At 38.3% G+C, this 14,936-nt stretch overlaps 1 protein-coding gene across 1 annotated transcript; it reads left to right on the forward strand.

The window, feature by feature from the left end:
• The first annotated feature begins 3,811 nt into the window (after window positions 1-3,811).
• FAM25A (family with sequence similarity 25 member A) lies at window positions 3,812-11,540 on the forward strand. Its single transcript, XM_074296063.1, has 3 exons — window positions 3,812-3,958; window positions 10,636-10,710; window positions 11,359-11,540. Exons 1-3 carry the CDS (start codon window positions 3,886-3,888, stop codon window positions 11,481-11,483), a joined length of 273 nt encoding a protein of 90 aa, XP_074152164.1. The 5' UTR covers window positions 3,812-3,885; the 3' UTR covers window positions 11,484-11,540.
• Window positions 11,541-14,936: the final 3,396 nt, after the last annotated feature.

Consider the following 14,936-nt stretch of genomic DNA (forward strand, 5'->3'; position numbering starts at 1 on the left):
TTAGGAAGCCACAATTTTCTAAAATAGTATTTCATCCCATGGTCTAGCCATGGGCCATATTCTTCGGGAGTGCTTCTATTTCTTGAGGCATATGTTTTTACATCCTTGTTTCAGTTTTTTGGGTCTCAGAGAATCCTCCATCAGGGGAGTAATGTCTCTCATAGGTAGAAGGAACTCTTTGGCCAAGAATTCGATGGCTTTGGGATGCCTCACTGCTACTAGCATCCCTAGCAGCAGTCTCATATCATCAAGTATGTGATCTGTGCCCCACCTCTGATCTAACCTTGCTCCTTACATTATGGCTTTCCTATGGGTTTTATGGGTTATCTGGAGAACAGGATGCTTAGGAAATGTCTCCAGTAATTGAGATTGACATCAAAGAAGGCAACCATGGTCTAACATTAAGGGTGTCAAATATTCAGTGGCAATAATAGGGATAGAACCAGATGAAAATGTAATTGGGAAATATTTATCAAAATACATAAAAATACAATAGAATATATAGGAAATGGCAATATGTATTTTTCTAAGTCAATATATGGCTAGATGGGATTAGGGGCTTTCATATTCCTTGTGGTCCCATTGAGATAGATTTGGGTTGAAGGGAGAGGCAGTCTTGTAGGGAAGTAGAATGCTACATCTGAAATCAGGAAAGCCTGGGTTAGAATTCTGCCTCAGACACTTAGCTGGGAACAACTAGCATAACTTTTCTGGATTTCATTTTTCTCAGCAAGAACTAAAGAAGTGGTCTCAGGAATCTCTAAGGCTCCTTCCAGCTGTAAATCTATGATCCTGTGCGAAATGGGGATGATTTCCATGATTTTATGTTGTTTTAGTGGTATCTCAACTCTGACATAGCATACTATTCATGTTGTGCCATCTTTTTTTTTTTTTTTTTTTTTTGTGGGGTAATTGGGATTAAGTGACTTACCTAGAGTCACACAGCTAGGAAATGTTAACTGTCTGAGGCTGGATTTGAGCTCAGCTCCTTCTGATTTTAGCATTGGTGCTCTATCCACTGTGCCATCTAGCTGCCCTATGTTGTGCCATCTTGACTGGAGATAAGTCCTATAATTTCTTGGAAACTCAGTTTACTCTATGCAAAAGAGAAACAACAATAATTCCTACTTTAAAGGTAAACAGTGAACAATATCTCTGAAAATTATAAAATACTATAGAAATGTGAGCTATTCTTTTTACTTTGTGTGTATTAAGATGTCTTGGCTATTTACCCCTTTGAAGATAGAGTAGTTTAATGAAAAAAGAATTAAATTTGTATTGAGGGGTCTGGGTTCAAATCTTGGCAAAGTTGCTTACTCTGAGATTGTGAACAAGTGACTTCACCTTTCTGGGTCTTAGTTACCTCATAAATGAATGGGTTGGTAAATGTTCCCTGCGGACCTGTCCAACTCCAAACCTATGAGCTAACATAACTTTGGTTATAGCATGGTTCTCAAAGTATGATCCAAAGAATTGGGGGAGGAGCGTGCATCTCTAAAACTCTTTCAGAAGATCTACAAATTCAAAATTTGTTTTTATTTTTAATATGATAAACATCTATAAATTCAAAATTTGTTTTTATTTTTAATATGGGGCCCCTGGATTACCTTCCTATTCAAAGATTCTGGGTAACCTCTTTGGGTTAGCTTCCTTATCTGTTAAACACATGGAGCATGACATGATGGGGAAAGAAACAGAATTGGAATCCCAGAATTGAGTGATCCTATGATTTTGGCTTTGCTCATTAGTCTCTGGGAGACCTTGAGAAATCTTTCTCTAGATCTTAACTTCTTCATGTGAGAAATAAGAGTTTGACCAGATGATTACTAAGGACTTAGTAAGAAAGTATCAATAATATTTCATTTGGACATAAAGTATCCCTTTCTTAAGTCTTTCAATATACAAATACTTTAGAATCGATTTATGACATGGGAGACACTGGCGCAGGACCGCCCAGCATGGAGTGCCCTCATCAGAGAAGGGCCTGGGCTCTATGGGCAAAGTAGAATTGAATTAGCTCAGAAGGAACATGAGGTGCACAGTTAAGAGAGTCCACCCCAAATGTTCATGTGGACTAACTGTGTCTGATCTGTGGCAGAGCACTCCAGACAAACATTGGTCTGTTTGGTCACTCGGACACACTGTAACTCAACTCTAACACAGTGATATCATTTTGGCTCTCTTCAAGAACAAAGGACAATGACCAGTCAGCCAGCTTTGGCAGCTCAGGTGAGCTTAGGGAGAATGATAGAGCAATTATTACTGAAGAAGGAAGCTCGCCAGACAAGGAGAGCCAAGACTAGCACCAGCTAAGGGAGCTTAGCTACCTTTTCAGAGATCCCAGGCACACAGATCCTTAGAGCTCTTTAACATTCTAGGACTTGGAGGAGACCTGTAGATCGCTATACGTGGGAACAATGCCAATGTGCCACTGATTCTGAAAAAAACAGGACAAAGGGAAGACACTGGTAAATTATAGATCAGTTGGCTTTACCCCAGTACTTTCAGATTATCAATAGGTAATGAGTAATACGCAAGATAACCTTTGCATGTAGGCAGAAAATGTAAATTAAGAGGATGTCAAAGGGACAAAGTCCCTGTGTCCAAAACTTTTCCCTTATTCTCCTTCCTTTTGCTGGTGAATCTCTGAGACACCTTTAGAGCAGTGATTTCCCTTTAATTTTTCTTATTTAAAAAAAGGTCACAGGTTATCCACATGATAGCAATTACACTGTCAGTACCTACTGTTTGAGAAAATACATGATGAAATAAGTGATTAACATATGGCCTCAGTGAGCATTTGAGTATCATATGCAACTACCCAGAGGTTGAGAAATTCAGCTATAAGTAATTACTGAACACTTAGTATATAGCAGACACCATGTTGGATTCTAGGGATAAGACCACCAAAAAAATGAAGAGTTCCTGCCCTGAAGGGGTTTATATTTGACAGAGATAAAAGGGGTAAAAAATTAATACAAAGCAATTGGTGGTAGAGGGGGTGATTGAGGGGAGTCAGAAATGAAAAGGGTACAAAGCAATTGGTGGTAGAGGGGGTGATTGAGGGGAATCAGAAAGGCCTCATACAAGATGGCCTGAGGGAATTCAGGATTCCAAGGAGTGTCATAAGTAAGGAAGAATGTTCCAGAAGACAGCCTGAGCAAAAGTGAGAGATGGGATGTTGTGTGTGGAAGAAGACATGATCTGTAGGTCAAGTTGGGCAGAATATAGAGTAAAGGAGAACAGTGTTCTCCAGCTAGGCTGGAGTCAGAATGAGGGGCTTCAAACCCCAACATCCATATTTTGGATGTGATGTAGTCATCCTTATGAACTATCAATATCAATTTATCAGCCATGTAGAGCAGAGATAAGAGAAAGGAGAAGCTAAATTCATTTTGTTGTTTGTTTGTTTGTTTGTTTTGAGGCAACTGGAGTAAAGTGGCTTGCCCAGGAACACACAGCTGAGTGTCTGAGGTCACATTTGAACTCAGGTCCTCCTGGCTCTAGAGTTCTACCCACCACACTACCTAGCTGCCCTGAATTCAGCTCTGCAATCCACTCCCACAGAGGACATATCCATGCCAGCTCCTGGCAGCCTAGCACATAGTAGGTGCTTGTGGATTGTGAGTACACAGGTACCACGAGTGGAAGGACACTTCCCTTGGGAAAGAGCTTTGCTTAAGACCCTAAAGAATCAGTCTCCATATATTTCTCCACCCCCTTTGATGCCTCATGGATTAATCACCTTCAAATCCTCCTGACTCCTTCAACGTGACACCCATTGCCCCATGGACATTTGGAGGAGCCCATAGCTACCTATAAAAAGCCAGGGCTAGGAGGAAGCTGTACAGTATTCATCTGCTCAAGAACAGACCAGGCAGAACCATGCTGGGAGGTTTAGGCAAGCTGGCCGCCGAGGGTCTGGCCCACCGGGCTGAGCACGCTACTGAAGGGGCAGGTGAGTAACATTACACCCCAATAGTATCCTCCAAATCTGAAAGGGGAGGGGGAGGAGAGGCGAGTGGGTGGGTTAGGGAGTCTAAGAGGCTCTGGGGATGCTCCCAGATGCCGCCACAAATATGGCTCTGCTTGTCCAGGAAGAAGGTTTTGTAGGTGTAGGTTTGGCATTTGATCTCTCTCCTTTATTCCACTGCTTTGGAAAAGAAAAGAAAAAAAAGAACTAGCAAGCAAAATTATTCCCCACATCTCTCTCACTTAACTCAATTATGACAAGAGAACAACAAAAAGCATCATAGACCATCCCCACCTCCAGTCTGCCTCTCATGATAGGGCTAATATTGGGAAGGGGAAGCAGAGAGCTAGGTTGGTTAGGTGAAAATTTCCCTTTTGGCTACTCTGCAGAGATCTTGCTCTTCCTGAGGAGATGATGGGTAGTTTTAGGAAAGACAAGACCACTTATGTGGACCTCAGCTGAAGGAATCCCCCAATCAATTCCTTCTCTCCAACTCTCCTCACTTCTGATGGATATTGAGAGACTGAAGATAAACACACTGAAAGACTCCAAAAGGAGGAAGCTTTTGTTAGGTTAATTGTAGGGCCTGCTCCAATTGGCCTCCAGTCACCAAACGAACCTGTTCAACTGCAATGGCTGCTGGGGAAGCTCTGGCTAATTGGGAACTTGGGGCCTGGAAGAAGAAGGAATCCATCTAAGGATGACTGGATGGCCAGCAATGGACCAGGTATACATCGAGAAGAGCATCTCTGTAATATTTTTTGCCTTGGTTCCTGGGGTAGTGGTTCATGAAAAAGGGCACTGGCAGCTAAGAGATCTGGTTTTCAGAGCCCTGTGATTTGGAGCACTTTCCTGGTCCTGTTTCTTAATCTGTAAAATCAAGGTGTTGGTTGAGGTGATTGCTAGAACCTAAGAATCTATGAGATAAATGTAATAGTAACTCACATGTTATATATTGTTTATAAAGTGCTCTTCTCATATTAATCTTCATGGATGCTGATACAGTTTATTTAATACCTATAAAGGATGGGCTTCCCCCCAAAACTCTGACATTCCGTTCAAAAACAATCCTTTCAGGTAACTTTGTAGACAAATATCCAAAGGGAGTTTATCTTTACCTTGGGGAAAATTTTAAGGATTTGTGCTTAAAGAAGTGATTGATAATCTTCCCCTCCCTTCACTTGGCCCCTGTAACTAATTAACTATGGATATTTGAACAAATTTAAAAGTGGATTGACAACGTAAATAAAAAGCTACCCTCTATATTAGAGCTCAAAGGAGCTGTAGGGTAAAGAAAAGACCTTATGATGAATCAGAAAGCCTATTACTGACAGATGGCCTTTGATTTTAAATAGTGGCTTTAATCTCGGAAGCTCAAGGATGCTTTCTATTATTCTTTAAACAGACAAATGGATCTCAGATGGAAGAGCTTTGAAGTGAGCAGACAACCTTATTTCTCTTCAATCCTTCTTTTATTATATTCTATAGAGTGCTTTATTGGAAGTGGAATTAGGATTTGGCTCTCAAAGATACAAATATCCTTCCCCTAACAGTCAGGCCTATATGTGCCAAGCACTGTGTTAAACACTAAAGACAGAAAGAAAGGGGTAAAGAACAGTTCCTGTATTCAAGAAGCTCACAATCTATTGGGAGAAACAACATACAAACAATATACAAATAACTATGTATAGACCAAAGATACACAGGATAAAAGAGGGGGTATTAAAAGAGACTGGTATTAAGTAGGATGGTAAGTAATGGGGAAGGTTTCTTGTCAAAGACAGGATTTATCTGGCTTTAAATGAAACCAGGGATGCCAGGAGTCAGAGATAAGGAGACAAGCCAAGAAAATGAAGATGGAACCTCTTGTCCATTTTTTTTCACGTGAGTCTCAGCATTTTGGAGAGATGTGAATACAAAATGTAGTGGAGCCATTTTCTCAAGATTCTTCCTGGCCCAGTTGGTATGACAGACTGAGAGCAATCTGCACAAGAGCAACCAGTCTTTCTACCCTACTTATCTTTGTGGAACATCTTATCACAGATTCTTAGAATTGGAAGAAATCTCAGATACCATCCAGTCCAGGGCTGGTCAAGAAACTTTTATGCAGCCCTGGGTATGTAGGTATATAAAATAGGTATACAAATCAAACATTTTACAGAAAATAAATCATAATTTCTCTACCTCCACATTCAATTACATCACCTCATATGGGGTTGAGGCCCACAGTTTAAGAAGTTTTGATCTAGTTTTGGCTGTAGTTGAACCATAATCCGTTCTGTGCCAGACCTAAGAAGAGCTCTTTCAGTCTTTGCTTGAAGACTTCCAGAAAGAGAAGTCATTACCTCCCAAGACACCCCAATGTGCTTTGGATACCTCCTATAGTTAGATTTTTCCTTAGGAGAAGCCTAACTTTGACCCTGGGAACTTCCCTTTATGAGGGGACTGGAATGGGGGACATCAAGCAGGGTAAGTCTCTACTTAAGTACTGATGTGGGTGATGTAGACACGAGATAATGGTAGTCACCATAAGTTGGGGTTCAGTCATAAAAAATTCACAGTGGCCATTCTCTTTGGCAAAAGGTAGATTTGTTTAGGGGAATAGATTACAGACAAAATGAAGGGATAAAATAGACACCAAGAATGGTAAATATGAAGTAGAGTGAGAGAGCATATGAAACACAAGTTCTTCAGTGGAACTCACAATTACCCAGTAGAAAGGGAGCATCCCATGAGATTGGGGCATGTCCTTAGCTGGTAGCCTAAATCCTGAAAGGGACTTAGCACCCCAAAAGTGTTAGCTGTAAGGAAGAGAAGTGGGGTCAGGAAACATAGGGGAGTTAGGAGAGATACATTGAGATAGACTAAGCCAAAGAAGGGCAGCAGCCATGAGATGGCCCATAAGTAGATTTTTATTTTTTTAATAAATCTTTTTATTTTCAAAACATATGCACAGATACTTTTTCAACACTTACCCTTGCATAGCCTTGTGTTTCAGATTTTCCCTTTCTTCCCCCCCCGCCTCCTCCCCTAGATGGCAAGCATATAAGTAGATTTTATAAGAAAAATTTAACCTCAGAGATATGACTGGGATTTCTGACAGAGCATGGGAAAGTGAGACTGCTTGAGACCCCTTCAGAGAATGGGCCTTAGGGGTCTGACAAAACTTGGATTTCTGACTGGACAACCTCCCCAGAGGGTGGGACCATGGAGATAAACTGATTTTTACCAGTGCCTTCTCCCTGGCTGCCTCAGGAATTAATTCTTTAGTTTCTTTCTGTTCAACACCCCTGAGGACCTCATCAGTATAATCCATGCTCTAGTTTCAATAATTCAGTTGTTTTGTTTTGTTTTTTAATTAACTTAAATATTAATTTTGGGATACTGAATCACAATAAATGAAGAAATGCAGGTGGCTGCAAACTTGAAACTGGAATATGTATCATTCTCTAACTGTTCATGCTCTTCAAAGTCCTGCCCTTTGTATTTCTAAAAAGAAATTATAGAAGCTTCTTTACTCCTGATTTCAGAATGATACTTATAGTCCATAGTGCTTTAGTGTTTTCAAAGCTTTCTCTCCAGAAAATCTAATACAATTTAGCAAATTTTCATATATTTACTTTCTTCACATTGAGGTACTGAGGTAGGTATTTCCAGTATTATTTTCATTTCAGAGAAGAGAAAACTGAAATTCAGATGTTAAACATCTTGCTCCACCAGGGAACAACTTTAGGATTATTAAAATTCTGGCATCCGAAAACAGGAAAAAAAACACAGCAACTTGTCAAAAGAAGCAGTTTTGAAAGACTTAAGAATTCTGAGCCATACAAAGATTAAGCATGATTCCTGAGGACTGATGAAGAATATCAGCCTGACAAAAGGGTTATGGACAGGAGTCAGGCAGTCAGTTCAAATTTATTAAATGGCCATGACGATGTGTCAGGCACTGTGCTGAGTGAGAGGGATGAAAAGGAAGGTAAAAAAATAGTCCACGCTCTCAAGGAACTCATAGTCTAATGGGGAAGACAACGTGCACACAATTATGTATAAACAAGATGGAGACAGGATAATTTGGGGCAGTCTCAGAAGGAATATGAAGAAAGTCTTTAGATGATGGAACTCTAGCTGAGACTTGAAATGCACATTTTTGACCATGGCCAATATAAGAATTTATTTTGCATGAAGATATTTATTACAAGGCTTAAAACCCCCTTCCCCAAATCCCCCCCCCCAAAAAAAAACCTTGACATCACTGGCAGTGAAATATTTTCTAAGCTGTAAATAACTATTGATAGAGAATTGCAAATTAAGACAACTCTAAAGTACCACCCTCCACCCCTCTCAGATTGACTAAAACGGCAGGAAAAGATAATGATGAATATTGGAAGAGATGTGGGAAAACTGGGACACTGATTAAATGATTTCAGAAAGGCCCAGAGAGATTTACATAAACTGAAGTGAGTAGAACCCAGAGAACTTTATACATGGCAACAAGAAGATTATGCCATGATCAATTCTGATGGATGTGATTCTTTTCATCAGTGAGGTGATTCAGGTCAGTTCCAATAGATTTGCGATGAAGAGAGCCATTGGCATCCAGAAAGAGTACTGTTGGGAGTGATTATAGAGTACAATATAGTATTTTCATATTTTTTTGATTGTTTGCTTTCTTTTTTGCTTTCTTTCTCATGTTTTCCCTTTTTGATCTGATTTTTTCTTGTGCACAATGATAAATGTGGGAATAGAGCAATTGTACACTCTTAACATGTATTGGATTGCTTGTTGTCTAGAGGAGGGGAAGGGAGAAGAAAGGGAGAAAAATTGGAACACATGGTTTTGTTGCAAGGGTGAATGCTGAAAACTATCTTTGTATATATTTAATAACAAAAAGCTATTATTTAAAAATATTTTCATAGTTATAGGACATGCTGAAGCAACGTAGATACAAGAAATATAAACTCTATCTTAACTATATTGGAGACTAATAGTTTGACTAACTTGACAAGGATCCTAGATGGGATTTTTTTTTAACCAAACAACCTATGGATAGAGATACCTTGTTACTAGGAGGAAGGAAGAAGCTCTGAATATTGCCAAGGATTCAGAGAATATGTTTAAGTATTTTAACGTGTATAACATATATTGGATTACTTGCTATCTAGAAAAAGGAGTGGAGGGAAGGAAGGGAAAATTTGGAACATAAGGTTTTGTAAGGATCAATGTTGAAAAATTGTCCATGATTTGTTTTGAAAATAAAAAACTTTAATTAAAAAATATAAAAAAGACAAAGGCAAACCGAGATGAGAATCAACTTTCTGAAATTTAAACATGAAACAGTTTGGAGGGAGCCACTATTTAAATCAAAGATTATTATTTTGTTAAATTATTCTGTTCATAGAGCTAAAGAGAGTTAGCTCTTTAATATTTTGAAGTCCTACCAACAGTGTAGTTTTTAATTTATTGTTTTATCAGATTCATTTATCTGTCTATAACCTCTAACCTCCTAATTTCCAGACTTCTGTCTCTAACTCCCTATTGGATAATCCCCCATTAAACTCAATATTTCCAAAATGAAATTCCTCATCTTTCCCTAGACCCTCTCCCTTCCTAACTTTACTGTTATTGGTATGTTCTAGCATTTCTAGGGACTCATCATTCTCCCAGTTACCCAGATTCACCTCATGCCTTACTTTCACCCATATAGCAATATCTCTTCTGCAAGTCCCCTTCTCTCTTTTACTGCCACCATCCTGTGTAGACCCTTATCTCTTGACCCCTGGACTATTGCAAAGGTTGGCCAATGGACCTTCTAGCCATATCTTCTCTGTCTAATCCATCTTCTAGTCAGCTGCTAAAGGGATCTTCCTAAACTATAGCTCTGACCATGTTGCAATCCCATCCTCCCTATTCCTAATGCCATTAAATAAACTCCAATGGTCACCTATGATCTCCAGGATCAAAGATAAAAATTTCATCACCCCAACTGTCCTATCTTTCCAATCTTCTTTTTATTCCCCTTCAATACCACTGCAATACAGAGACAGCAACCTACTTGCCCCTTTTCCTGACTCTGTTAGCATTTTCACTGTTTATCCCCTATGCCTGGAACTTTTCCTTTACATCTCTATTGACTAGTCTTTCTGGCTTCCTTCTCAGTTAAAATTCCACCTTCTACAATGAGCTTTTTCACATTCTCCCTAATATTCATACCTTCCTTTCATTAATTATCTTCAATTTATCCAATATGTATTTTTATCAATTTACCCTACACATATATGCACATTTATAAATATGCATATATAGAATACATACTATATTATTTATAACTATTTGCATGTCATCTCCCTCGTTGGATTATGAATTTCTGGAGAGTAGGGATTATTTTTTGCATTTCTTTGTATTCCCATTACTTAGTATAATATCTGGCATATATAAGAAAGGCTAGTTGACTCATTTTCTTTTGCAATTAATGGACTCAGTTGTGAAGTAATCAGATTGAATTAACATGGAATTAGAGTTGGAAACAAAAGACTGATAAAAATCCTTACCTGGGAGGTTATTTATATTATTTAACATATTATAAATTTATTGGGTTAGAATTATACAAAGTAAGAGGAATTTGGGAGCATTTATTTTTGTTTTGTGCTTTCTCTCCTTTCTAGTCCACATGGCTGAAGAAGTGGTCAAGGAAGTGGTCAAGGAAGTAGTGGAACATGCCAAGGATGCTGGTGAGAAAGGTATGAGGAATTCTAAATTAGAGAATTTAAAGATAAAGCCAAATATGAAATAGCACAGCTCAAATGGGCTCATAAAGTCAAATTCTTATTTCTCCTCAGTGGTACCAACTTTCATTTTGGCATAATTTTTCTTTTCCTGTTATTTATATTTATGATATTGTCTAAATTTTTTTTAAATACCCAGAGAATGTGTTACTTTGGAAAAAAAAAAAGCAATAAGCAATAAATAAATAAAAATTCCCTGGAGAGACAGCCAACCTATACAAGCTTAATTACTTATAGAAGGACTTTGATAGGATGAGGAAACTGTATTGGCTTCTCATTTCTTTTCCTTGGGTTCCATTTAGTTAAAAAAAAATCATCAAAGTTAACAGTATCATTTCAGAGTAAGGGACAATTTGCATGATTGTAATTGCTTGTCCTTTGTTCTCTAAGAGCACCAGGAGGAGATGCCATGACAAGGAAGTATTCTGAATTATTCTGAATATATTCTGAAGTGATCTGAATTAGGCCATACAACTTTCCTTTTTTGGACTAGATGCATGGTATAATTCAGAGGGACAAACTAGATTTTAGGCTATACTACCAATAAAGAAGCTGACCAATATTCATTTATTCATACCTTTTTCTTCTCTTTATCCTTGAAAGCCATTGCAAGTGTCGTCAAAGCTGCAAAGGAAACTGAAGAGAAAGCTATCAAGGAGGTGACCAACACAGTAACCAACTCAATAATGCACGCCAGTGAGGGACTGAATAAACTAGGACAACAATAAACTGGGATCAACATTGCCATCACAGCTTGGACAAAATAAAAAGCCATGTGAATTCCATTTTGGGTACTGTTTTTATTGCTTATCATTGGCAAAGAAATTAAGAGAAAGTCTTTTTCTCCTAATGATTCAAATTCCCCAAACAACTGAGTAACACTGGCAGTACAGTGGAAAGTACACTAGATTTGCTTCAAGAGGATCTGGTTCAAATGTATATGCTGCCACTAAATTTGTGATCATGGGAGGGTTGGGTGGGATGGCTCGAGAACCAATTTAGCTATAAATATGCTCCTATGAATTCTATGCATTTGGCATTCTATGTATTGAAAGTAGGGCAACAGTTGGATGGTGTCCAAACAAATAATTATGTTTTTCTCCTAGAGAGGTTTTTTTCCACGACTCCTAAAGTATTTCTAGCTTAGATATTAAACATCTTTAACAAATTTTCAACTCCAATATACAAACTAAGCAAGCAGTCATTATATTTCAATATTTGAAGGGGAACTGAGGTATTGATTATATTTTGGCCCATATTGTCTACAGTCTTTAAAATCATTCTTAATTTGGAACACAAGGTTTAGCAAGGGTCAGTGTTGAAAAATTACCCATGCATGTGTTTTGAAAATAAAAAGCTTTAATAAAAAAAGTGAAAAAAAATTAGTGAATATATGCTCTCAAATTTGCTTTTATAGGCTATATGACCACATGATCAGAAATAAAAAAAATATATTGAGCTCAAAAAACCCCATTCTTGTTATTATTTCAATATAATTTGATATGTAGCTGATTATAACCTAACTTTAATTCCAAGATGGAATAGTGGTAGGGTGGCAGATTTGGAATCAGGAAGACTCTAGCCTCAGAAACTTAGCAGATATGCCAGGCAAGTCACTTACCCTTTCCTTTTCAGTTTCCTCATCTGTAAAATGGGGATAATAATAATAAATTGTTTTACCTCCCAGGGTTTGTTGTAAGGATCAAATATGATCAAATTTGTAAAGATTTGTAGAGATTTTGAACTTTTTGGTTACCAATAAAATACACCAGAAGAATTGGAATATAAGTGATGTGGAACTTTTCCCTAGAGTCCTACACTTCTGAAGGGAAACTGTAGCTTGTATTAGTTGATAATTTATCAGCAGCTTTTCATTGCCAAAGACTGTGCAGCCCTATGAAAGCTAGGTGGCGCCATAGTGCACAATGCTGGCTCTGGAGACTGGGAGTCTCATTCATCTTCTTAAGTTCAAATCTGACCTCAGATACTTAACTAGCTATGTGATATTGGGCAGTCTCTTAACCTGGATTGCCTCAGTTTCCTCATCTGTAAATAAGTTAGGGAAGGAAATGGCAAACCACTCCAGTATCTTTGCCAAGGAAATCCCAAATAGGATCATAAAGAGATGGATGCGACTCAATAACAAGTCAGCCCAAGCAATTTGTAGGGAACAAAAAATTAAGATGCCTCCAGGGAAATGGATCCAGACCATCATTGGGGAGGCAAAGGGATGTAATGAAGGGAAAGAGCATTAGATTTGTAATTAGCCAAATTAGATTTGAATCCTGGCTTCCTGCTTAGAAGCTATGTGACTCTGGGGGAGTTTGTGTACTGTAGTTGTGAATGACAAATGACAAAGTATAAGCAAATACTTCAAGGATTTCCCATTTCTTCAGATTTTCCATATACTACTCTATTAACTTATTTTCTACCTAAGCCTCTCCAAATTCCGAAGTTCTAAACAATTACTTAGTTCAGGGACTTGCCAAGATTTCAGGATCTCTTCAAGTTTTAAATTAGCTTGAGCAGGAATGGCTGTTTTTGAGATGCTGTGCAAGTTAATGACCATTTCTGTTAAAAGTCTCAGATAAAACAGATTACTTTGTAGAGGAAGGACTCTACTTAGCCAGAATAATATCCCCAGTTTTTTCTATCAATAGCTATTTGCTAAGGGCTCAATGAAAAGAACCTTGGAGCCTTTTAAGGGATATGCAAGTGTTTTTGCCTTGATCCCTTCTAAAAATGCCTGTTTTTACAGATTTAAAAATCCCTCTCCAAATTAGCCTTGTTCAATGTACAAGGTGAAACAGATAAAATGCAATTGATTTACCAAAACGATTGTTTTCCAAAATAGTTATCTCTGGAGGTGATTAACATTTTTTTTTTAAGGAGTCAAGGAACTATGGATCTCCTCCCTCAGCCTTAACAAAAAAGCAAACAAAAACCCATGCAACCATCTCCTATCTTAAATAGGAGTGGATAGGTTCCAAAAACCAAATCCTTTCTCATATCTCTGAAGACAAGAAAAGAATTTCCAGCAATACATTTCTGGTATAAGTATCCCAAAGTCACTTAGAAAGGGTAAGGATTTTATTAAGCCTCATTTGGGATAAAGGTGAGAAAATTGCAGCAGAGCTTGAATTTGAATCAAGGTCTTGTGACTCAAAAGCCACAGCCACATTGCACTGCTTTTCTGCTCACCCTTTGTATTGTCATAGGAAATATTCTTCTTAGGCAGTGCAGTCAACTAGAGTCATGAAGGTCTGCATTCAAATTCAGACATTCACTAACTGTATGACTTTGGGCAAGGTTCTAATGCCTCAGTTTCCTCATCTATTAAATGGGAATAATAGCATCTTCCTCCTAGAAATGTTGAATTAAATGAAATTTCAAACTTTGTAAACCTTAAAGCCCTCTATAAACGCTAGCTATTATAAGTGTTCTCTTTTTCTCCTCTGGTCTTTTTTTTTTTTTTTTTTTTTTTTTTTATAAGCCTGAGTACCTTAAGGCTAATCAGTTATAGTCCTTTCTGGCTCTGATACAGTTTAGGATCAGCCTCTAATTTATTCCATACCCTGAAGTAGCATGCAGAATAATAAACATTTCTAACCTGGAGCTTTCTTTTTAGAACTCTAAGGTAACCTAATATGATCCTTCGTGTCCCTGTAACGCACCTTTTTGGGGGGGTATCTTTTGGAGCACAGTCAGAGCCACGGAATCTCATCAGGAGTTTTGTTGGTCAGTCCTGTGATTTGGTGCTTGCTGCTATTAAGAATTATGCATGGTGAGATCTTCAAATTTAGGTGTGGTTAGCAGAGGAATTGATAAAAATCCCTGAGGCACTCTGGCAGAAGGCTCTGATAGAAATAAGTTTAGCTCTCCCACCAGTGCGGGAGATCTTCCAATGGGAAATCCAAGTTTTGTCAAACCCGAGATCCACACTCAGTAGGGGTCTCCAGCAGTCTCACCTTGCCATATCCTGTCAGAAATCCCAATCATGTCCCTGAGGTTAAGTTTTCCTTATAAAATCGATGGGCCATCTTATGGCTGCTGCTTCCCTTGAGTCAGTCCACTCTGCTTAGTGATAATCTTTCTCCTTCCCTTTCCCCCATGCCATGCAGTATCTACCCTAACTCCACCATGCTTCCCAACCCATGTCTCCTTACAGTTAACTAACTCTT

The sequence above is a fragment of the Sminthopsis crassicaudata genome, chromosome 2 (assembly GCF_048593235.1).
Source record: "Sminthopsis crassicaudata isolate SCR6 chromosome 2, ASM4859323v1, whole genome shotgun sequence".
Classification (NCBI taxonomy): domain Eukaryota; kingdom Metazoa; phylum Chordata; class Mammalia; order Dasyuromorphia; family Dasyuridae; genus Sminthopsis; species Sminthopsis crassicaudata.